Source organism: Myxine glutinosa, chromosome 12 (genome assembly GCF_964187855.1).
Source record: "Myxine glutinosa chromosome 12, kmMyxGlut1.1, whole genome shotgun sequence".
In the NCBI taxonomy this organism is placed as follows: domain Eukaryota; kingdom Metazoa; phylum Chordata; class Myxini; order Myxiniformes; family Myxinidae; genus Myxine; species Myxine glutinosa.
In genome coordinates this window covers 1634567-1661186 of record NC_136272.1, presented here as the reverse complement: position 1 = coordinate 1661186, position 26620 = coordinate 1634567, and the positions used below count along the sequence as shown (strand labels likewise).

General features: G+C 48.4%; 1 protein-coding gene across 4 annotated transcripts in view; it reads right to left on the bottom strand.

Moving 5' to 3' along the window:
* The window catches only part of LOC137412972 (receptor-type tyrosine-protein phosphatase gamma), a 280669-nt gene that overhangs the window by 253232 nt on the left and 817 nt on the right, over nucleotides 1-26620 (bottom strand). For all 4 annotated transcript variants that reach the window (XM_078766398.1, XM_078766399.1, XM_078766400.1 and 1 more), the window contains exon 2: nucleotides 23115-23183. In XM_078766398.1, coding sequence (XP_078622524.1) covers nucleotides 23115-23183 — 69 coding nt within the window. The remainder of the gene's footprint in view (nucleotides 1-23114; nucleotides 23184-26620) is intronic.

Here is a 26620-nt window from a genome sequence, read left to right as displayed (position 1 = left end):
CTCCATTCACCTGTTCAGTTGCACACCTGTGCAATCACACCTGTTCAATTCTCACACACACGGCATCATCTCAGCTAACTACTCCCCTCTGAAACTTGCGCTTCCCAGTCGTCCCTTTAAACTATTGCGCTCCCACGTCATTATCAACCACACTAATCTACCTGCGTCCCCACTACAGGTATCAGTCACGAACTAAACTTAACGTTACCTAAGGTCATCTTCGCTAGATCCCTACACACCATATCCTAACCCACCCGGGCTAGTTTTCACTGCCATACACCCCATAATCTATTGCTCCTTTGCCCCTACATGGGAAGGATGGTGGATTTGCCATCCCACCACATCAGGGTCTCTCACTACCAATTTCGCTCGTCCAAATTCAACAAATCAAAAGCTTTCCATTTACGGCCAATTCTACCCACTTTTATAAATTTCGTACCAAATCACTACTATCATCATCACAGTCCGTCTACTTATTAGGTCCTCTCGGTGCGCCAATTCACATCTACAGCTCGGCTTCGTAAAGCCAAGCCATGAATGCGGGTTGTTTGGTGCCAGCGGCTGGATACGTCCCGCCCCACTCGGGGCAGGGACGGGGGCTTACCTGGGCCGAGATCCCATGCACCACCTCGGCGTGAAGCCATCCAATGTCCCGATCTCGACCTGCCGGCACGTCTCAATAGAAAGTGGTCGCCATGACGACCCTTCCTATCGGGCTGCCCGCTCCGCCTAGTGGAGCCCGGACGCGGCCGCTCCACGCGAGGCCCAGCGTGGATCGCGCACGGCGGTCCTTTCGAACCCGCCGTGGCTCGGATCTCCGCTGGTTCTCGCGGCACGCGAAGCCCGGCACGCACCGAGGGCCCGATTCGGCTAAAAGTCGACCTTGTAGCGGATGCCGCTGGGGTTTCACAATCGCCTTGCACCTATCAAGGACGCGGAGCGATCACCATGCCGGGCTCGTCCAGGACGCCCGGGCAGGCCCGCGCTCAACTTGCCAGGCCTCGGTCGGGACGCCCGGGCATGCCCGGGCAGGCTCGCCCTCAACTTGCCAGGCCGCAGCCAGGACGCTGGGCCACGCCCCCTGGCGCCGGGCCTGGGCAAACCCCCTGGGTTAATAGATATATATTGCTGACCGATAAACGGGCTTTTCAGAGTGCCTGAGTGTTTGATTTCAATAAAGCAACTCAGATGAATTCCAGCTTTTTGTCGCGTCCATTCTTCTGATCGACGTGGGAGCCCCAGCTCCTTCATTGGTGACCTATCGACATGGACACGGCAGTCGCCCTTAAACTGCCTACCTTCTGGGAGGCTCACGCTGCGGTTTGGTTCACACAGGCGGAGTCCCTGTTCGCCCTGCGAGGCATCACGGCCGACGACACCCGCTTCCACCATGTGGTAGCTGCGCTCGGGTCGGCTACCGCAGCCCGCGCCCTGAGCCTCCTCGAAAGCCCGCCAGCCGCTGACAAATACGGCGCGATTAAGCATCTTCTCCTCGATGCTTTCGCCCTCCCATCGGCGGAACGCGCACGGCGCCTGCTCGAACTGCCTGAGCTCGGCAACACGCGCCCTTCCGAGCGAATGGACTACATGCTTTCACTGCTCGGCGAGCACTCTCCGGCATTCCTGTTCCGGGAGCTGTTCCTCCGTCAGCTGCCTAACCCGGTACGCCTCGCCCTGGCAAGCACGACGATCACAGATCCCCGGGCCCTTGCCAGAGAAGCCGACATGATCTCCGCTGCAGGACGGCGCATCGCAGCGGCGACATGGGACCCACCGCCGTCCGACGCAACAACCATGGCGCCCGAGCACCCGGCACGGTCGACGGCCGAACTGCCGACGCAATTGGCGGCCGCTCTACCGTGCCGACCACCTCCACCCGACCAAGCGTGGTGTTACTATCATGCCAGGTTCGGACAAAAGGCCCGGACATGCCGACCCCCGTGCACCTTCGGCAGGCCGGGAAACGGCCGGGCCGGCGTTCATTACCAGCCATGAGCGCCGGCCATACGGGCAACTTACTGTTCATCACGGATACAGCGTCCGGACGGCGCTTCCTGTGCAACACCGGCGCCCAACTGAGCGTCATACCCGCCTCTGACCAGGACAGGCAATCCGCGGTTTGCGGCCCCTCCTTAGTTGCGGCCAACGGATCGACTATCCGCACCTTCGGCCCGCGCAACGTCACCCTCTGCTTCGGCGGCCAACGCTTTGCTTGGACGTTTGTAACCGCCAACGTGCCCGTGGCTCTGCTAGGCGCCGACTTCCTCTGCGCACACGGACTGCTGGTGGACGTCCAACGGCGTCGTTTAATCAACGCTGAAACCTTCAGCTCCCTGGTATGCACATTGAGCAGCTCCGCGCCGACCGAGCTGGCATGCACCGTCCCGGCGGCGAACGAGTTTGCTCGCCTGCTCACGGAGTTCCCGGCCCTCACGTGGCCGACGTTTTCGGCCGTCGCAGTACGGCATGGGATCGAGCACCACATACCAACCACGGGCCCGCCGGTCTACGCCAGGGCCCGCCGCCTCGACCCAGCCAAGCTCGCCGTAGCGAAGGCCGAATTCGATGCGTTGGAGCACCTCGGCATCGTGCGGCGCTCCGATAGCGCGTGGGCCTCGCCACTGCACATCGTGCCAAAGCCGGGGGGTGGATGGCGCCCGTGTGGCGACTACCGCCGTCTGAATGACGCTACCACCCCCGACAGGTACCCGATCCCGCATATCCAAGACTTCTCCGCCCGTCTGGCGGGACGGGTCATTTTTTCGAAAATTGATCTCATACGGGGATATCACCAGGTACCTGTCAGGGCGGCCGACGTCCCTAAAACGGCAGTCATCACGCCGTTCGGCTTATTCGAATTCTTGCGGATGCCGTTTGGTCTCAAGAACGCGGCTCAGGCGTTCCAGCGCTTGATGGACGGCGTGCTGCGTGACCTGCCGTTCCTGTTCGTTTACCTGGACGACATCCTCGTCGCCAGCACGTCCCGGGCCGAGCACCTCCTCCACCTCCGAACACTGTTCGAGCGCCTCAGCGAGCACGGCCTCATCGTCAACCCGGCCAAATGCCACTTCGGCACGACGGCCGTTGATTTTTTGGGCCACCACATCACCAAGAACGGGGCCGTGCCGCTGCCAACCAAGGTCGAGGCCATCACCACGTTCCCGCGTCCCCGCACCATAAAGGCCCTGCAGGAATTCCTGGGAATGGTGAATTTTTATCACCGCTTCGTGCCCCGCGCTGCTCACCTCATGCGGCCCCTCTACGAAGCCCTCCGGGGCAAGCCGGCCAAGCACGACATCGTCTGGTCCGCAGCAATGGATGCGGCCTTCCAAAGCTCAAAGCGGGCCCTCGCCGACGCAACACTGCTCGCTCACCCGGTGCTCAACGCTCCCATCGCCCTCACCACGGATGCCTCCGACTACGCGGTGGGCGCCGTCCATGAGCAATGGGTGAACGGGGTTTGGCAGCCACTCGCTTTTTTCAGCCGGCAGCTCCGGCCGAACGAGCTCAAATACAGCACGTTTGACCGGGAGCTCCTCGGTCTACACCTGGCCGTCCGCCATTTCCGCCACCTCCTGGAGGGCCGACCTTTCACGGCGTTCGTCGACCACAAGCCGTTGATTTACGCCATGGCCAAGGTCACGGAGCCATGGTCGGCCCGCCAACAGCGCCACCTCTCCGCCGTGTCGGAGTTTACCACGGACATCCGGCACGTCGCCGGCAAAAACAACGCCGTGGCCGACTGTCTGTCCCGGGCCAGCGCGAACGCGGTCCACCTGGGCGTGGATTTTGCGCTTATGGCGGCGGACCAAACCACCGACACCACGGTGCAAGCCCTCCGGGCGGCGGACACGGGCCTCCGCCTGGCCGACATCCCCTGCGCGGACACTGTCCTGCTCTGCGACGTCTCCCAAGGCCAGCCTCGCCCCATCGTGCCCGTCACCTGGCAACGCCGCATCTTCGCCTCCCTCCACGGCCTTTCCCACCCGGGCCGGAAAGCTTCCCAGAAGCTGGTGTCGGCGCGTTTCGTCTGGCACGGCCTTCGTCGGAACGTCCGCGATTGGACCAGCACCTGCACGGCCTGCCAACGGGCCAAGGTCCACCGACACACCCAGGCCCCGCTGGCACCTTTCACCGTGCCCGAACGACGTTTCGACCACGTCAACGTGGATCTGGTGGGCCCCCTCCCCCCGTCACGGGGGTTCACACACCTGCTCACCATGGTGGACAGGACCACCAGGTGGCCGGAGGCCGTTCCCCTCGTCTCCACCACCACCGCCGACGTGGCGCAGGCTTTCATCGCCACCTGGGTCGCCCGCTTCGGCGCATCGGCGGACATCTCGTCAGACCGCGGACCACAGTTCACCTCCGAGCTGTGGGGCGCGGTCGCCCACAACCTGGGGGTCAAGCTCCACCGTACTACGGCCTACCACCCCCAAGCAAACGGGTTGTGCGAGCGATTCCACCGCTCCATGAAAGCCGCGCTCATGGCCGGCCTTCAAGACGGCGGTTGGGCCGACCGGCTGCCGTGGGTCCTTTTGGGCCTTCGCACGGCCCCCAAGGAGGACCTCCAGGCATCCACCGCCGAGCTGGTCTATGGCCAGGTGCTACGCGTCCCGGGCGAATTCGTGCCCGACGCTACCAGTCCCTGGTCCGCAGCTCACCAGCGCTCGGACCTCCAGGAGGCCGCCCGACGGTTTGCCCCCGTGCCGACATCCCACCACGGTGACCCCCGGTCCTACGTCCCCCCAGCACTCCGCACAGCGGAGTATGTTTTTGTGCGTCACGACACACATCGGTGGCCACTCCAGCCGCCGTACGACGGGCCCTTCCGGGTGCTGCGACGGGACGACAAGTCGTTCGTCATCGACATCGGCGGCAGGTCGGACCGGATTGCAGTGGACCGCCTCAAGCCGGCGCACGTGGACGTCGACCACCCACCACGGGTGGCCCTTCCGCCGCGGCGAGGCCGCCCCCAGTCCACGGGGCCCCCCACTCGACCGCCCACCACCTCACCGGACCCCCTCCCACGACCCGCCAGGGGTCGCTTCGGCCGGGTCATCAGGACCCCCCTCAAGTTGACCCTGCCGGTGCAAGTCGATTCTGGGGGGACGTGTGTAGCGGCTGCCGCTGGGGTTTCACAATCGCCTTGCACCTATCAAGGACGCGGAGCGATCACCATGCCGGGCTCGTCCAGGACGCCCGGGCAGGCCCGCGCTCAACTTGCCAGGCCTCGGTCGGGACGCCCGGGCATGCCCGGGCATGCCCGGGCAGGCTCGCCCTCAACTTGCCAGGCCGCAGTCAGGACGCTGGGCCACGCCCCCTGGCGCCGGGCCTGGGCAAACCCCCTGGGTTAATAGATATATATTGCTGACCGATAAACGGGTTTTCAGAGTGCCTGAGTGTTTGATTTCAATAAAGCAACTCAGATGAATTCCAGCTTTTTGTCGCGTCCATTCTTCTGATCGACGTGGGAGCCCCAGCTCCTTCAACCTAACCTTTAACCCGGTTATCGTCGACGCCTCACCTGCAGGCTTACATGCATACGCTACCCCTTTCGTGCTCATACATGCAGCCGTTCCCATTCTCCTCGTACCTTTCCTTACACACCCAGGTACACTCACTCCGCCCATCGACTTGGTCACACACCTGACCACCGAACACCTTGGCACACATTCGTCGCTCGCACACCTCACCAATACACCTCTTCGCGCCCCTTTCTCGGTCACCTCCTTTGTGACAATCACAGGTGTGCTCTCACCCGCACACCCAACCACGTGTCTCACTACCAATTCCAGCGTGCATTCCCACTCACGCTCTACCATTCCAGGTGTGCATCCTTCTATTCCAGGTGTACATCCTCGCTCACCTGCCACAACCAACTCACGCTCCGTTTCACTCTCACTACTCTCACCTCCACTCTCGGTCGCGCACTCACCCTTCCTCTCGACAGCGCACTCTTTCCTCATGCACCCGTCCGTTACACACCTTTCTCGCGCACACTCTGCCGCACCTTGTCCCGTTACACCCTCTGTAACACTCACCACAGGCATGCATTCTCCCTTACTCTTGACAGCATGCGCTTTCCCCATGCACCCGTCCGTAACACACCTTTCTCGCGCATCCTCCCGCGCACACTTTTTCGTTACCTCCTCCGTAACACTCACCACACCGCGCTTCCCTGTGCTCCCTCGCACACGCGCTACGACCGACTCACTCCTGACGGCACACTCACTCCTCGGCGTGCACTTTTTCCTCACACACCCCATGGTCGGACATTCTCGCACACCTCTTTTTTTGCACACCTGACCTGTCACACACTTCACCAACGGCCTTTCACGAACACCCGGATCCAAACCAATCCCCAAGCCGACTGAAGCTTTCCTCACATCATATACATTGCCACTCACCTCCGTACCTCGTCGCACCTCCTCTGCCACCTGCAAACTTTTTATTTGGTTAGTGAGCACCGCATCATGATTTGAACACAGACCTTGTACATATTCCATGACTTCCTCCTTTATCTCCCTCTTAGTTTCCCTCCGTCTCTTCTTAATTTCACTCACCCCCTCTTCCACTTCCTCTAATTTTTGTTTAACCTCTTTTATTTCTCCGTGCGTCTCCTCAAGCTCGTCCTCTAAGGCTACCGTGACCGTCTCTATGTGCATCCTTACCTCCCGGTCCTTTGTCTCCATTATCTCTGTCACCTCCTCCACCCTCATTGTCAGTTCCTCCCGTACCATCTGACATTGCCTCTGCGTCGCTATTAATTCGTTTTTAATTTCTTTTTGTGCCGCCTTTAACCCTCCGAGTACTGCAGTGTTCCTTTGAACCTGCTCCACTAACTTAGTTTGTCCCTCTGTCAGCTGCTCCACCTCCTCCGTCAGATCTTCTATTCCCCCTTGTAACTTTACCGAATTATTTCTCACCTCTTTCTCTATACGCTTTTCGCCTCGCTTTACCTCCTCGCGTAGCCCCGAGACCTCCTCACTCACCCCTCGTCGTATTTCCTCCATCTGGTTCCCCATCTGTTCGATTTCCCGGGCGGATTGTTCCCCTATTTCCCGCAATTTGTCCTCCATCCTATTTTCTAACCCCATTAACCCATTTTTCACTCCCTCTATCTGATTCTCCTGGGCAGCCATTCTATTTTCTACCCCCGTTAACCCATTCTTTACCTCTTTTATCCCGTTGTCTAACCCCTCACCGGTACCCCTCGCTTCGTCCCTCATTACCCCCATTTCGTTTCCCATTACCCCCATTTGGTTCCCCATTACCCCCAATTGCTCACTCTGAGCCTCCATCCGGTTCCCCATTACCCCCATTTGGCCCCCCAAGTCATTCCTCAGGTCTTCACCTGTCTGGACCATGAGCGCCTTTATTTGTTCCATAAATAGGCCCCAATCCATCGGCGGCGCTGCTACGGTCGCGGGCGCAGTGACCAGCGAGGCGCCATTTTGTGCGTTTGCTACCCTCGCTGCTTCGCTCTCCTCACGTCCCTCAATTTGGTCCTGGACCGACCCTGCCTCACTCTCCCCTACCGGACCCCAGCTGTCTTGGTCTGCCATAGCGCGACTTTCAAAATTCGGGTTTTTATTTTCGTAAAACAAATTCAAATTTCGCCGTTATAATTTCGCGCGGGAAACGCGCTCCGAATTGATTCTACTACAAATTTGGGCCTAATAAATTTAGTCCCGGGTTCGAATTCCACTCCTCGACACCAATTGTTATAGATCGCGGTTAGGATGTTATAGACCGAGCGGTGGTTTAAAACCGCGACCTAACAAAACTCACCCGATTCCACCCGAACGTTGGTTGTATCGCACCCTAGCTGCTCAATGAGGGAAAAGACAAAAGCGACGCAATGCAAGAGGAAAACGGAGACAAAAAAAAGGTTTGAAATACTACTACATTTATTCCTACTATTTACACACAAGCAAAAAGACAGATGTCACGTTTATTTACAAGCACAAGACGCAGGTGACACAGTGCAAATTTGGCTTACCTACAGACTTAACTTATATCCCAGGACAGAACAAACAGAACGCTGACTCACGCGGGGAATGCCAGGGATGGCAGAAGGTGGATGGCTGGCGGGAGAGGAAAGGTCCAAGGGGGGGTCTTGCAGCTCAATCGTGCGTTTGGCAGCCGCCGTTCCTTTTTGTTGGCCCTGCTCCAAACCGCCGTTCAGGCCCCCTTTGGCGGTTGCCGGGTGTCGCTGCTGCGGCGGCCTCCGTCCGCTGCGTTCCCAGGACTTGTCTCACTGGTCTGGTCCCTCAACCCTCAACCCTCAACTCTTTCTTGCTTCTCTCACTTCTCACCACCGACTCCTCTCTCTGGCAACCGACTGTGACCAACCCCTTGCAACCAACTCCTCCTCTCTTCACAACCCTTCTTTTTCCAACCCAGAGTGCATCTCTCTTTCTTCTTCTCTTTTCTCCACTTCCGGTTGCGCCCTTTTTATAGCGCCCCCAGCGATCACGCCCCCGGCGCTTTGGACACGCCCATCGGGGCGCTCACCTCGGCCCTGGCTGGTCGCACGACCCTCGGGCTCCGCCCCGGACGACGACGGGCGGGCGCGCCCCTCCCCTCCTCTGACGAGGTGGAGACACGCCTTTCTTCCCTGACTCGAGCCTCGTGGTCAATGGCGGTTATTGGAGGGGAGGTGATTGGGAATCGAGGGCTCAGCAATGACGAGAGGGGATGTAATATGGCAATCGAGGGTCGGCAATCACGAAAGGGGGATGTGAAGGAAATGGGGATTTTTGGGGATGGGAATGAAAGGGGATCTATTCTCTTTCACTGGTGCAATGGAGTACTTCAATTAATGGGAGACACAGCCTTATCCTAAAACACAGAATAAGATATAACTGTCAAAAGAAAAGATATATCGTGTCCTGCATGTATGTTTTTTATGGACTAACTACGGGAACGCCCTTTGACCTTTATACAACCACAACGGAGGGAGGAGGGGTGATCTTTTACAACAACCTTTTACAACAACCTTTTACCACAACCTTTTACAACAACGTTTTACAACAACGTTTTACCACAACAATAAAATAAAAAAACATTCTCATATCCACAACAGTATATATGTGTGTATGTGTATGTGTATGTATATGTGTATGTGTATGTATATGTATGTATGGTTTATGTGTGTATGTGTATGTATATATGTATGTATATATGTGTGTATGTATATGTATGTATGTATGTATATGTGTATGTATGGTTTATGTGTGTATGTGTATGTATATATGTATGTATATATGTGTATGTATATGTATGTATGTATATGTGTATGTATGGTTTATGTATGTATGTGTATGTATATATGTATGTATATATGTGTATGTATATGTATGTATGTATATGTGTATGTATATATGTATGTATATATGTGTATGTATATGTATGGATGTATATGTGTATGTATGGTTTATGTATGTATGTGTATGTATTTATGTATGTATATATGTGTATATGTATGTATGTATATGTGTATGTATGGTTTATGTGTGTATGTGTATGTATATATGTATGTATATATGTGTATGTATATGCATGGATGTATATGTGTATGTATGGTTTATGTATGTATGTGTATGTATTTATGTATGTATATATGTGTATATGTGTGTATGTATATGTGTATGTATGGTTTATGTGTGTATGTGTATGTATATATGTGTATGTATATGCATGGATGTATATGTGTATGTATGGTTTATGTATGTATGTGTATGTATTTATGTATGTATGTATATATGTGTATGTATATGTATGGATGTATATGTGTATGTGTGGTTTATGTATGTATGTGTGTGACACAGCATAGTCTAGGAATGGTCGACTTGCGGACTATAAAAGTATTTGCAGTTTCATATGTATGCTCGAACAGCACAATGTGTCCAAGTTAATTATTCGGTTCTTCATCTGAATGACAGTTTTCCCAAGTCTGCAAAGATTACATCCCACGCGACAACCGCACATGTACCTTTCGTTTTCCTATTGACAACTCCCATTCTTCACTACTTTTCACTGCACCCTCAGTCAAGACAGACAGGCAAGCCGATTAAGGAAAGGAAAGGAAACTGGGCCTGGGTGTATACATCATTTGGGGCCCAAGAAAAATAAGCTTGAAACAGTGACACGACGGTGGACTAAACAATGCCAGCTTCCTGGCTGAGCCACAAAGCCAGAAGCCACAAGGGGAGGAGAACATGCGGAGGTAAAAAGGAGGGTTGGGTTGACGGGTGGTGGGGGAAGAGTCGTTAAATCAGTATTATATCAGCAAGTCGACTTGGCAGAGCTTTAAAGAAAGCAATATATCCATTTTATTCATATACATTTTATATATATGTACTTATACGTATACATATACACACACACACATATTTAAATAGATATATGTGGGAAAATTACATTCCCAGACTAGGAATCGAAACAAGGTCCTCTGATTTGGGCATGTAATTTTCCCACATACATCTATTTAATTATTTATTATCCTGTTCATCAATATACATACAGTGTGTATGTATGCATATACATATATATATATATATACTGTATATATATCAGGGGTCATACTTATTTTTTCTTTTTGTTGTCCGCCGGGCCACCTAAACAGATTTTTTTGGTGGCCCACCAGCATTTTTGGTTGCCTGACCGTATATTATTTGTTGGGGAATCAAACTTCATCAGAATCGGTATCCACGTTTCAATTTCTATTTCTCACGACACCAACAGAACAAATTTCAGCGCTTTTCATACCAGCAACCTCTCAACTCGTAATCACAGAACGCTCCCGTCAGTTATTCAATCATCTACCTACTAACTTACAGCAAAATAATACAAGGCCAATTTCAATGTTTGCTGAAGAAAAATCTTTCATATATTAACCCATTTATTGCGTTTTCCAAAACAATTGTTATCTCTGCAAAACTTTCAGCTATTGATGAGATAATTGTAATCATGAAATCTTGAAAATAGTACTAAAACACGTCACTGTAAAACATTCGTATTTTCATTGATGAACGTTCAGTTTCAAAAAATATTGGGTCAAAGTTTGATGTAAAGAACAGTTAATTAAAACACAGTGTGAATTTGCATGACTAGCGTGCAGCTAATGATGTGATGCGTGCATATCGCAAGCTCACGGCCTTGCTTCCATATCCCGAGGCGGTGTTAAGGGCGTGCAAACCAAGCTCGGTCTCACGCGAGTGCTGGGGTGTGTTCACCGAGCTGTTTATACAACTGGAGTGCAGCTGCAGCACGTGCTCGCAGGGCAAGCAGCCGCCATGTTGGAATACCCTTCCCTCGCTAAAACGTGAGAGGTACCGGCATTGCTTCTCGTGTGATAAACGTGAACACATATGAACGCGTATGGACTTTATCGGGTTCTAGTGACAGATAGATTCACATTTGTTTTCCTCTTTTGTGGCGGGGTATTGGGTTTAAACTACAAATTGATAATCGTCCAGAAACAATTTCCACTGTGATTGTCTTTTTTTAAGCATAAAGAAGGAAGGAAAAGCAATAAGAAACCCACATATTGAGTTAAAAACCAGCGACATGCAAACGCGCTCATGCACATACACACAGGGACACACACACAGGGACACACACACAAGGACACACACACAGGGACACACACACAGGGACACACACACACACACACGGTGAGTCAGAAGTAGTGCCCGATTTCTGTTTATATATGGAAGAGAGGTGGGTTTAGGTGGTGGAAGAGTGTTTGACCCCCAAAGAAGGTCTGTGCTTCTTTTTCTGAAACTACACACACAATTTCAATGAAAGTTGATCACATCCTACCTGTAGGGGACTATAGGTTTGCTATCTGTCCGTCCATCCCACCTGTGATTCTCTGCACTTTTTCCCCATACCCTTTAATATATTGAACTGAAACTTGGTACATGGGTTTTCAATTTATTTAGTTTGTACATTATAATGGAGGAAAGGCTCATGCTAACCCGCTTTGCAATGAAATGTGAATTTTTAGCAAAGTAATGGAAGCGTGCTTTTGCAAACATGTATGAATGATCGTTTTAAGGCCATATTCCCCGCCAGGGCGGGGGTTAGCCTTGCGGGCCCCATGACAATCATGGTTCCCTGTTTGAGGCAATGTTTTTATGGCCGGATGCCCTTCCTGACGCCAATCCTTGGTCGCCTCTTACGATGCGCAGGGATACGGTGTACCTATTCTAAATCGGGGTACACACCGTGATCATTCATCCCAGCAAGGTGGTACTCAATTTGCCGACCTCGGAAAGATGACAGGCTGAGTCAATCCCCCTGGCGTTAATTCAGCGATCGACCGGGATTCGAACCCAGGACCTAGGATCCCAAGCCGGCACCCTAACCGCTAAGCCAACACCAGGCTGTTTGCAAATATGTATGATGGTTTTTTTGGACAAAGAAAGGGTGCTGTGGCCTCAAGGGAAGGAGAGCACTACGGTGAAAGAGGATTATTTTTCGTTAGTGTTTCCGGCCGTGAGCACTGGCCTCCCTTCGGTGGAATAAGTTACCGAATAAGTTCGAGTTTCAGGGCATTTCATCAGTTTTTAAAACTTGCTATAAAAAACAAACAAAAAAAAAAAAAACATTCATTAATAGCACCGATAGAGGACATGTATGTAATGCAAAGCAATTCTTGCTCTTGTTATTATTGGTCATTATCTCATGACCGAACATGAAAATGCTCATTTGGTATTTTCATATTGTTATGTTGCCTTTTTGCAACACCAAGACTCAATCACTCGATACACAAAGTGCTACAAAGTGCCAACTCCACAAAAATCACATGTGTTGGCAATCAATTCCATAAGTGACATCGTACTCCATCCTTATAAAACATGGACTATAGTAGTGAGGTTCATGTGTCTGCACAAACACTATACAACATTCCAGAATCACCACTTGAATACCGTGGTACAGGACTGAAAAAATTGAAACTTTTCAAAAATGTTAACGTTTAAAAGAAGCGCACAAATGGCTGAAAGATCACGTGGTGAAATAATTATTCGGTACAAGATGAACGAATGCGCAGGATAAAAAGTGTGTTTTTAATCTGAGGGATCACAGAGGCAAAGTGAAAACGTTCTCATTTTACTTCAAGGGGAAATGTGTGAAAGGAAAAGGTCAGGTAAACAAACATCAGCAAATAGCTTCACCTTATACCCTAAGTTCCTGAAGGATGAAGAAGGGTTGAGAAGTTCACATTGAGATAGAATGCAATTGAGTGGGTAGAACGAACAAACACAAAATGCATTGGAAGGTGTGCAATCACCAACGTTTCACCTGTTTAAATTGAGGACAGGGTGCACAACAAATTCTACATGAAACAAAAGAAAGTCACACGAGGAAAAAACAAACATGGATGGAACAACTGTCTACTCAGAGTATTCATGATATCCATGACTACCTCCTCCTCTCCACAAGCAAATAGGCAACCACACTTATCTCTCAAAACATGAAACTTGTGCCACACGCACAGCGACCATCACAGGGAGAAAGTTAATCTCATAGTCAGGTTCACTATGTTTTTTCGTTCAAAATCATGGTAGATTAGCAAACCTATACATTTTTGGAAACGTTATTACATGGAAAATCTGAAAATCAATGTTTACATTTGCCAATTCCGACCAATTCCATTCGACCAATTCGACCAATTCGACCAATTCCATTCGACCAATTCGACCATTCGACCATTAGACCAATCGCTTCGATCGACCATTCGACCATTCGACCAATTCCATCGATTCGATTTGATTCGATTCATCGAATTCGATTCGATCGACCATTCGACCAATTCGATTTGCCAATCAATTTGACCGACCTTTGCTTGTGTGGAACGGACTGTGAAAACGATGCGGACTATATTGTCGGATACGACACACAGGACAGTGATGACGAACTCTAAATGGCATATTCTGTAATCGTGTATGTTTGATGCCATTGACTGCCTGTGTATATTTTGTCATTGACTACCTGTGTAGATGTGAAGTTATACTGACTGCATGTGTATATATGATTTTGCTGACTGCCTGTGTATTGTTACGGATCGCGGTTTAGATGTTACTTTGGGCCGAGCGGATGGTCCACCGCGACCTAACAGTTATTCCCCGACTAGACCCCGATTCCACCCAAACGTTGACCAAATCGCGCTGTGCTAAATCAATGATGGAAAGGACACAACGACTGGGATAGATGAAACGACGCAAGGGGTACAGTTCTCAAGACCTCCGGAGGAGGATATAATTACAGTGGGGGAGAAAAGGGGTAGATTACAAGGTAGAGTGAGGTAAAAGACACAGAAGAGATAGGCACTTAGATACAATCTTATTTTATCCCAGACAGACCACAGACAAACGGGACAAGGCTGACTTACACAGGGATTGATGGCAGGAAGGGACAGGTAGTTCGATGGCACAAGGTGCACCTTGGCTCGGGGACAGGATCAAGCACGGTCCAAGAGATGCAGGGAGGCCTCACAGCGCTCGGAAGGGACGTCTCTCTTGCTTCAAGCTCAGCGCGCATCCGACGTCACCTCCCTCTTCCTGCGCATGCTCAGCGGGGAGTGACACGCCCTTGGCTGGTTGGCTCCGCCCCAGATGGGACCGGTCCGCCGCTTCCATTGGGTGCGGGGGTTACCGGGCTCCGCCCTTGACGAGGAGCTGACAGGGAGCCCCTATTTGGTAACCCCGTCGAGCACATGTTCGATGGCGGCTCGCTGGGAAGGCCTCATGCCCTCCCAACACCCCCTACCAACCAAGCCGGAGTGAGGATGCGCACTCCCTGCGCTCGCCGCTGCCGTTGCTGTTGTTGTTGTTGTTGTTGCTGAACCGTGAGGAAGAGCTGCGGGGAGGTATTGGGAGGTCCTAAACTTCCTAACGGTGCCATACAATCACATTCTGGTGCAACGAAGGGTCAGAATTAATGGAAACGAGTCCTTAACTGACATAGACTAAGAATAACTAGCAAGATGTCCTATAGTTGTCTTACATGAGATGCGGTGAACCTGGGCACGACATTTAATGGGGGAAATAGGGGGAGGTCGGGTCTACAGAGTGTTGTTTACAGAAAATGGGACTAGGGAATGGGGGATTGGGGGTAGTTGGGAAGTATTGAGGAAATAGGGGAATATTTACAAGCGGATATGGATGGATGCAAATCCCATATCCGCAACAGTATGTTTGGTGATATGAATTATTGTGACACATTTTGATGTTATTAACTGCCTGTACAAAATGATAACATGTATTTGATTATGCAACTTATCGCGAATATAAAGACAGTATTTTGCAATTCAAAACCTTTGATTCGTGTCTTACCATTCCCCATAGCACTAATTTGATACTTTCATTGGATTCCTTGTCCCTGAAAATATAGGTTTAGTATATTTTTTAAAGTTTTTAGGGTAATTAGAGGCAGAAATAGAACAAAATATGTATTTTACAGTGGCCATTTTGAAAATCCAAAATGGCCGCCATACAGGTATCTCTCCAAATGTAAACATTGATTTTTAGTTTCCTTATGCTATAACCTTTCCAAAAATGTATAGGTTTGCTAATCTACCATGATTTTGAACGAAATATAATTTATTGACATAGTGAACCTGACTATCATACTCCATGACGGTCTTACTATGACAGTTGGTCACGTGACAATGAAGGAAAACTTGGTTTTTTTTGTGGCAGGATACACCGACTGATTGAACAAAGCGTGTGCAGACTCTTCCCATTTTTATAACACAAACATGTACATTGTACAAGATAATTGTGGAGAAAAGGATGGAGGGAGAATAAAACGATGACAAATTTTGTAATTTAATCAATGAGAGATTCGACGATTTTTTTCCCCTTTGCCGTGTGGGCATCTCTTGCCACAAAGTTCCACCGAAGGGAGGCCAGTGCTCACGGCCGGAAACACGAACCAAAAAGAATCCTCTTTCACCGTAGTGCTCTCCTTCCCTTGAGGCCACGGCACCCTTTCCTCATCCAAAAAACCCAACATACATGTTTGGAAAAGCACCCTTCCATTGCTTTGCGAAAAAATCACATTTCATTACAAAACGGGTTAGCATAGGCCTTCAATCCATAATAATGTACAAACTAAATGAATTGAAGAATAGGGGCAATACCTCTGGGCGCTCACCTGGTATGATAAAGCAGTATACTACATTGACTAAAGGTATTTCAAACAACATCACAATATTTTTAACCAATTTCAATGGTTGCTAGGAGACAGGGCAGCTTATAAAATCATACTAACGTAATCATAAGACTTTAAACAAACAAACAAAAAATACCTATTTTGGGTAAAAAAAAAAAAAAAAAATACCCCCTGTATACCTCCTCAGACTCCAATTTTTGTAATGCCTTGAGCAAACGGTACATCACGGGTAACGGAACGTTGTGGTCAAGTTTCATCAGAATTGCATGTGTAGTTTCTGAGAAGAATGGAAATACCTATTTTGGGGGGAAACCCCCCTCCCCCCACCCCCCGTAGATCCCCAAAGGGGCAGATTTTTTTTATGCCCTGAACAATCTTTGGTACATCAGGGCTGATGAAGTTTGTGGTCAAGTTTCATCGAAGTTGTTTTTGTAGTTTCAGAGGAAAAAGCAAATTCATATTTTGGGGGGTTGAACATGGATCCACTTTGACCCCCAGTAAACCCCTTTAGACCCAGATTTTTTTTAAACCAGTGAACAAACTTGAGTCAACACAGCTAATATCATTTGTGCCATGTTTGGTCACAATCCTATCACCGGTTTTGGAGAAGAAGTTGCAAGTGTTTACGGACGGACGGACGGACGGACGGACGGCGCGCCATCGCATAACCTCCCTCGAACGACGGTGTAGGTGAGATAAATAAAAAAAAAGAGACGACTCGGTGGTTTTCAAAATTAAAATAAAAACCTTGTAAATGTATTTTTAAATGTCGTGCTGAAAGTGAACCAAGTGCATATCACGTGCATACATGCAAGGAAGTGGTATGCTAGGCCGAAGGTGTGATGTTGGTAAAAATTATGTAATAGAGAGTAGCACAATCTTAAGGACCAATTCCTTTACATCAGCAAAAACAGAGTGGCCCTGAAGTTAATTTACTGAGATTAACGACAACTGATTGTTTTGCTTCAATTGTTTTTGAGAATTTTTGATTTCCAAGCATTTAGGACAGGAGTTCCCAAACTCAGCGTCGCGACCCAAACTTGGAAACCCAAACTCTATCTTATATATATTAAAGTAGCGGAAGTTTTGTGTCCGGCCGTCATCCTACGTCATTACGTATATGATGTCATTACGGCATAAACACCCGCTCACTTCAAGAGCGGCAGGAAAGGCAATTCTTCTTTGGGGTATATAGATTACAGTCGATATATGGCCGGGTCTCAAGAACATTGGGTGTGTGTTCATTTTCCAAGTTTCTTGTGGAGAGATCGCCAAGTGGTTTAAGCATTCGAGCAAGCACTCCATTCCAAACCGTGAAGGCACTAGCTAGCTGCTTGGTAAATGAGCACACATCGAAACCTTGTGGGGTATATAGATTACAGTAGATCTTTGCTCAGTTCTGTAAGTAAAACTTACCTCATGGATGTCTGGATTCCTCCAAATTTATTTGTTTAATGTCATAAACAGCATTAGCGACTGTTTAAAAAGCTAATAATATGTTTGCGGTTTATAATATATTACAAGCCTGGCTATGCAGCTGTTAGACTTTTAGTCTTGTTTTCTTGATATGATGGCAATTTTATCTCATTCATTTACCTTTTTATGTTTCAGCCATTTTCAGCCATTTATGTTTTATCTCGTTCTCCACGTTTTTTCGATGTCTCCACGTTTTCGTGGAGTTAAGTAATTACGTACACGTTCTCCACTCCACGTTTTCGAAGTTAAGTAATATTTTTGTCGAAACTGCATTTATCTTTCGGTGTGTGTACCCATAGTGTGTCCCTAGGAAGATTCTCGGTGTTAATCTTTCATAAATTAATCGTTTCTGTTTGCCTCGCGCGTGCGGCCTTGTAGCCTGAGGCTTGTAGCCCCGTCTAAGTTTTGTTCACTTAAGTTCCTTCGCCGTTTTTTCTTGGTTCTTAGATTTTTCCCTTCTCCCCCGAACATCTACTCTTTGTCTAACGTTTTAACCCCCCCCCCCCCCCCCCCAAAAACAAACAAACATTTATTTCCCTTCCTCCACGTGTGCTGCTTGCCTCATCGTGTGCTTCTGTCCATGTGTGCTGTGTCGCCGCGCAACCATTATCCCCTTGCCTTCCACCTTTTGCCCTGTTCACACGACTCGTGGTTGTCCCTCCAGGCCCTCTCCCCGTTGGTATTTTGTGAATATAAGATTGTTCTTCACGGTTCTGTTTAAATATTCACAGATATTGACTTCACAGATAGTGTTGATAATTCACACTTCAATACTTCACAGATAATTCACAGATATTGACTTCACAGATACTTCACAACACTTCACAGTGTTGACTTCACAGATATTAAATCTTTCCTCTTCTCCAATGGCTTGATCTCTGATCATCAATTTGGTTTCAGACCTGGTCACTCTACTCTGGACATGCTGCTTCTGCTTTCTCAACAATGGATGGAGGTCCTCAACGCCAAACAGGAAATTAGAGCTGTCTCCCTTGACATTTCACATGCCTTCGATACGGTCTGGCACCCTGCTCTGCTCTCCAAACTCTCCTCCTTTGGTATCCATGGAAATCTCCACGCATGGCTGGCGGACTTCCTCTCTGGTCGTAGTCAACGTGTGGCCCTGAATGGGTTTCTCTCATCTCCTCTTCCTGCTCAGGCTGGAGTTCCCCAAGGTAGTGTTCTGGGCCCTGTGCTTTTTCTGGTCTTCATCAATGATCTCTCTGACTCTCTTGAAAATCCTCTCTATCTCTTTGCTGACGACTCTACTCTCTGTCGCTCCATTCCTCATCCCTCAGATCGGCAGTCTGCAGCCTCCACACTCTCTGCAGACCTGGACAAAATCACAGACTGGTCAAACAAGTGGAACATGTCTTTCAATCCTGACAAATCTCACACTCTTACAATGTCTCTCCGAAAGGACCGACTGGACAACCCTCCCATCTACTTTCTCAACAATCCTCTCCAAGAAGTTCTGTCGCTCAAGCTTTTGGGTCTCACTATCTGCCATGATCTTTCTTGGGAAAACCACATTTCCAAGCTGGCCTCCAAAGCCAGTCGCCGACTGGGCATCCTCCGTCGTGCGAAGTCCTTCCTTGGCACACCTGAGCTCCTCACCACATACAAGGCTTTCATCCGCAGCTCAATGGAATACTGTTCCCCCCTCTGGGCTGGTGCTCCTGCCTCACACCTTGCTCGGCTTCATGCTGTTGAGGCCAAAGCTTTCAGAATCATTGGAATCTCCTGCGATGTAGTCAATGCCGAGGGCCTTTCACTCACTCACCGCAGGCAGGTTGGTGGTCTTTCTGTCTTCTACCGACTCCTCTCCGGCCTTGCTCCCCCAGCTCTCTCTGTGCTCTGTCCCCCCAATATTCCTTCAGGTCGCACAAGATCTGCCTGCAACCCTCTTCTGGTTAAACTGCCAAAGTCTAGGCTCTCTGCTCACCTTCACTCTTTCATTCCCCTTTTCTCCCGCCTCTGGAACAAACTCCCCCACTCCCTTCAATCCCACTCCTCCCTCCAGGTCTTTAAAACAGCTGTTCACCACCATCTCTTATCTTCCCCCATCGAAAACCTTGATCTTTTCTACCCCCGGTAATTCACCCCAGAGTCCTTGCAGTGTTCATATGTTTTAATCCTCTCCCACCTCCCCCCAAGTCCTCCCGATGTCCCTGCTCTCAAATGTTGTGTTTGTGTCCTTCCCCCTCTCTTTTGTGTCCTTCCCCCTCTCTCCCCATCTTGTCTACAGCTCCCCTTGTTTTTTGTGTTTTGTGTGTCGGTTTGTCTTTTTGTGTGATTAATGTTAGCTCTTTCACGAGCCTCGATCTTGTATACAAAAAAAAAAAAAAAAAAAAAATGTTTAAACTTTCTCCTGCAGTATTTTATTCAGTGGTATATTACAACACTCTGTTTTTCTTCCCATTTAAAAGGTTCTTTTCAATTTCCTCTTCAGCTCATTCCACTTCCAAAAAAAATTCAATCTCTTGTAATTCTTCCTCACTACATGCTCTAAATTCTCATTCATTCCACCCCTCCTCCATCATTCTTAAACGGATCGCTAACTTGAAAATCACAATAAACCCAATTTGTTATAAATGTTCGTCTTTCATGAATCATCCACTTTATAAACTCCCCCCTTGCCCCTCCCCTCCAAATCTCCCCCCTTGCCCCTCCCCTCCTAAACTCCCCCCTTGCCCCTCCCCTCCTAAACTCTCTCCTCGCCCCTCCCCTTCAAAACTCCCTCCCCCCCCCTCCTCCTCACCATTTCATCTCCCTTCTATCTCATACCCACACCTCCCCCAACCTTCTGCTTTCCTCTGCCCCTCCTCAAATAACCCCTCACTGTGCCTCATCCCATCACCATCAAACCTTTCGTCCTCCTCATCCTTCCCTTTCTTGTAACTCTTCTGCAATCTCTGACACACTATCAACTGCTCTCCCTATCTCCCCCTCTCATCCTTCATCTGACCCTACCCCTCCCCTCCCCTGTCCTGCACCCGAAACTCCCCCTCTCTCCTCATTAACGGTATGGACCTCAAACATCCGGGGCCTTCGCTCAAACCTGATTGATCTCTCCATTCAGGTTGCTTCTGACAATCCAGACTTCATCTGCTCAACAGAAACTTTCCTCCTTCAAGATGTCTCTGATTCCTTAATATCTCTTCCTGGTTACTCCCTCCTCCGGTATGATAGACCTGAGCCTCGTCCTGGTGGTGGGATTGCTATCTTTATCAAAAACTCTCTACCTCACTCTCCTTGCACTGCCCTCTCTCCACCCCACCCCCATGAGTACCTCTGGCTATGACTTCCTCTCCGCTCCCACCTTTTGTTCATATGTGTTATGAACCGTCCTCCAAACAGTGATGACTCCATTTACATTTCACTGTCTGACCACATGGACCAACTTCTATCCACTCATCCCAACTCACTCTTCCTCATATGTGATGACTTCAATTGTCATCATGCCAGCTGGCTGGGTGTGGGTTCCTCTCTCACCAGCCATGGCACCTCAGCAAAGGACTTCTGCGACTCATTGGGATCGACACAATGTCAATTTCCCGACACGGATCTCAGTCTCCCTTGACATATCACATGCCTTCGATATGGTCTGGCACCCGGCTCTGCTCACCAAACTCTCCTCCTCTGGTGTCCATGCAAATATCCACGCATGGTTTGTGGACTTCCTCTCTGATCGTAGTCAACGTGTGGCCCTGAATGGGTTTCTCTCATCTCCTCTTCCTCTTCTGGCTGGAGTTCCCCAAGGTAGTATACTGGGCCCTGTGCTTTTTCTGGTCTTCATCAATGATCTCTCCGACTCTCTGGAAAATCCTCTATCTCTTTGCTGATGACTCCATTCTCTGCCGCTCCATTCCTCATCCCTCAGATTGGCAGTCTGCAGCCTCCTCACTCTCTGCAGACCTGGACAAAATCACGTGAGCACACCTGAGCTCCTCACCACATACAAGGCTTTCATCCGCAGCTCAATGGAATACTGTTCCCCGTCTGGGCCGGTGCTCCTGCCTCACACCTAGCTCGGCTTCACGCTGTTGAAACCAAATCGTTCAGAATCATTGGAATCTCCTGCGATGAAGCTAACTCTGAGGGCCTTTCACTCACTCACCGCAGGCAGGTTGGTGGTCTTTCTGTCTTCTACCGACTCCACTCCGGCCTTGCTCCCCCAGCTCTCTCTGTGCTGTCCCCAAATTTTCCTACAGGTCGCACAAGATCTGCCAGCAACCCTCTTACGGTTAAACTGCCAAAATCTAGCCTCTCTATTCACCTTCACTCTTTCATTCCCCTTTTCTCCCGCCTCTGGAACAAACTCCCTCACGCTCTTCAATCCCACTCCTCCCTCCAGGTCTTTAAAACAGCTGTTCACCACCATCTCTTATCTTTGGATCCAGCTCTGCTCACCCCCATCCAAAACCTTCATCTTTTCTACCCCCGCTAATTCACCCCAGATACACTTTTTTGAAATTCGAACTTCTGTTGTGGAAGTCCTTGCAGTGTCCAAATGTTTTATACCTCTCCCACCTCCCCCCAAGCCCTCTCCCTCCCACATTTCTCTCGATGTCCCTGCTCTCAAATGTTGTGTTTGTGTCCTTCCCCTCTCTCCCCATCTTGTCTACCGCTCCCCTTATTTTGTTTTATGTGTCGGTTTGACTTTTTGTGTGATTAATGTTAGCTCTTTCACGAGCCTCGATCTTGTATCCAAAAAAAAAAAAAAAAAAAAAAAAAAGGGTTTTCTATTTTTTCTGTTCATCCCTTTAATATTTGCAAATTGACTAATTCAGCCGATGGATGCATGTCTTTTTGGAATAAACCGATTATTATCATTATTATTATTATTATTATTATTATTGAGATCAGCCTGGTGTTGGCTTAGCGGTTAGGGTGCCGGCTTGGGATCCTAGCATCCTGGGTTTGAATCCCGGTCGATCGCTGAATTAAGACCAGGGGGGTTGACTCAGCCTGTCATCCTTCCGAGGTCGGCAAATTGAGTACCAGCTTGCTGGGATGAATGATCACGGTGTGTACCCCGGTTTAGAATAGGTACACCGTATCCCTGCGCATCGTAAGAGGCGATCAAGGGTTGACGTCAGGAAGGGCATCCGGCCATAAAAACATTGCCTCAAACAGGGAACCATGATTGTCATGGGGCCCGCAAGGCTAACCCCCGCTCTAGCGGGGAAAATGGCCTTAAAACGATCATTCTATTATTGTTATTGAGATCATGGTAAATTCATGCTTGCATCAAAGAATGCATGGACTTCAAGTTGAGATCAAAATCGCAACAGGTTTGTTGTCCAATCAAGTTCAAAGCAATTTTGTGAATAAAAACATGTCATTAACCACAATTTTAACAAACTGGAAAAGTCGTTTTTCACCTCAATAAAAAGGTTAGCAATTATACTCTACAGTATAGTTCACTATTGCCCACAACTTACCTGTGTACGACCAACTGGAGGATGAATGATTCTGTGCGTTGTCAAACAGGCAACTTCGTCCAATGGCACCTATTGGGCAGACAAATGAAAAGGAGGAAAGCAAATATGCCACAAATTACATAAATAGGCCTACATACAGTGGCCTGCATGATGCTTTCAAATCAAACTTATTATGTAGAGTCTTCACATAAAACTCTAAAGTGATAAAGCTAAAAAATTCACATAAAATGTGAATACGGTAAGTTAAATTAACAAAGAAGATCAGATGATTCTCAGTTACATAGGTATTCAAACCCTTTGCCTAATTAACCCTAAATCACTTCAGGAGCAAATCATTTGTTTGAAATGCTACAAAATAAGTGTAAAAGGTTTCACCTGTATGTAATCAGTGGTTTAACCCAAAAATTAATCTCCCCCCTTATCAAAGGAGTTTTAAGGTGAAACTCACTTGGTCAACCAACAAAAAAGTCACACATAAATTGATGAAGAAGCACCGTTCAGGAGAGGGTTCTAAGAAGATTTCAAAGTCAGTCATTATCCCTTTGAGTACGATGAAATCCATCATTAAGAAGTGGAAGACGTATCGCACCACCCAGACTTGACCCAGAACATTCCAAACTCAGCAGCCGGGCAAACGGGAAACTGGTCCGGGACGTCAGCGTAACCCCAACAATGACTTTGAAAGATCTGCAAGGCTCCATGTCTGAGATGAGGGTCAGAGTTCAGCAATCAACAATATCCCGTTCCCTTCACAAAGCTGGCCTCTGTGGACAGGTAGTAAGAAAGAAGCCATTACTGATAAAGACACATCTAAAAGCTTGTGTGGAGTTTGCAAAAAGCATCTTAATGAGACTGCAGGTATGTGGAGAAACGTTTTGTGATCAAACGAGACAAACATTGAAATTTTTGTTCTGAATTCAGTGTTACGTCTGGTGCAAGCCTAACACTGCACATCACCAAGTCACACTAACCATCCTTAGTCAAACATGGTGGTGGCAGCATCATGTTATGGGGCTGCTTTTCATCAGCAGGGACAAACAAGCTTGTCAGGATAGAAGGGTCATTGGATGGTACAAAGCACAGGAGAATCCTTGATGAAAACCTGCTCGAGTCAGCCACGAATCTGAAACCGAGTTGGTGATTCACATTTTCAGGACATTGATCAGAAGCACAAAGCTAAAGCCACACTGGACACAGTGGCTGAATTAGAATAAAATAAATGTACTTCGTTGGCCCAGTCAAAGTCCTGACTTGAACCCAATTGAACATTTACGGTGAGATTTGAAGATTGAAGTCCATCGATGATCCACATCAAACTTGGCAGAACTAGGGTAATTTTCACGTGAATAACGGGCAAAGGTTTCACCATCTCACTGTGCAAAGCCGGTAGAAGCCGACCCAGAAAGTGGCAAAACTGCAGCTCTGCGACTTGCCTCCTTCAGGGTTATATCCTCAGAAACTCATCCGGTTTAGTGTCAATGACTTGTGTGAATGTGGCATTTACTGTTCTAAATTAATTCACTTGCTATACCTGTACTGTAATTAGCCTATCCCCCACGCAGCAGAAGACAGGTTTTTGCAATCACTTCTGTGTATGTGTGTGCATGTGTATGTGTGCTGCGCATATAACAATTAAAAGTCATAAAACATGTATGTATGTATAATTATTAAAAGAGTCGTAAAACGTGTGGATAACGATTAAAAGAGTCGTAAAATGTGTGTGGATAACGATTAAAAGAGACGTAAAGCAACTGTAGATAACGATTAAAAGAGACGTAAAATGTGTGTGGATAACGATTAAGAGTCGTAAAGCGACGTGTGTGGATAACGATTAAAAGAATCGTAAAACGTGTGGATAACGATTAAAAGTCGTAAAACGTGTGTGGATACCGATTAAAAGAGTCGTAAAACGTGTGGATAACGATTAAAAGTCGTACAACGTGTGGATAATGATTAAAAGTCATAAAACGTGTGTGGATACCGATTAAAAGTCGTAAAACGTGTGGATAACGATTAAAAGTCGTAAAACGTGTGTGGACACCGATTAAAAGAGCCGTAAAACGTGTGTGGATACCGATTAAAAGAGCCGTAAAATGTGTGGATAACGATTAAAAGTCGTAAAACGTGTGTGGATACCGATTAAAAGAGCCGTAAAACGTGTGTGGATACCGATTAAAAGAGCCGTAAAACGTGTGTGGATACCGATTAAAAGAGCCGTAAAACGTGTGGATACCGATTAAAAGAGACGTAAAACGTGTGGATACCGATTAAAAGAGCCGTAAAACGTGTGTGGATACCGATTAAAAGAGCCGTAAAACGTGTGGATAACGATTAAAAGCCGTAAAACATGTGCGGATACCGATTAAAAGAGTCGTAAAACGTGTGGATAACGATTAAAAGTCGTAAAACGTGTGCGGATACCGATTAAAAGAGCCGTAAAACGCGTGGATAACGATTCAGAGACGTAAAACGTGTGTGGATAACGACTAAAAGAGTCATAAAACGTGTGTGGATAACGATTAAAAGAGGCGTAAAACGTGTGTGGATAACGATTAAAAGAGGCGTAAAACGTGTGTGGATAACGATTAAAAGAGCCGTAAAACGCGTGGATAACGATTCAAAGAGACGTAAAACGTGTGTGGATACCGATTAAAAGAGTCGTAAAACGTGTGTGGATAACGACTAAAAGAGTCATAAAACGTGTGTGGATAACGATTAAAAGAGGCGTAAAACGTGTGTGGATAACGATTCAAAGAGACGTAAAACGTGTGTGGATAACGATTGAAAGAGTCGAAAATGTGAGTGGATAACGATTAAAAGAGACGTAAAACGTGCGTGGATAACAACTAAAAGAGTCGTAAAGCAACGTGTGTGGATAACGATTCAAAGAGACGTAAAGCGACGTGTGTGGATAACAATTAAAAGAGTCGTAAAGCAACGTGTGTGGATAACGATCAAAAGTCGTAAAGCGACGTGCGTGGATAACGATTAAAAGAGACGTAAAACGTGTGTGGATAACGATTAAAAGAGACGTAAAACGTGTGTGGATAACGATTGAAAGAGTCGTAAAGCGACGTGTGTGGATAACAATTAAAAGAGTCGTAAAGCAACGTGTGTGGATAACGATCAAAAGTCGTAAAGCAACGTGTGTGGATAACGATTAACAAAGTTCTTCCTTGAAGCATGACGGACGGACACACGCACCGGCTGCACCACGGACACACCACGGACACAAACACGAGCTGCCCCACGGACACACCCACCGGCTCCACCACGGACACACCCACCGGCTCCACCACGGACACACCCACCGGCTCCACCACGGACACACCCACCAGCTCCACCACGGACACACCCACCAGCTGCACCACGGACACACCCACCAGCTGCACCACGGACACACCCACCAGCTCCACCACGGACACACCCACCAGCTCCACCACGGACACACCCACCAGCTGCACCACGGACACACCCACCAGCTGCACCACGGACACACCCACCAG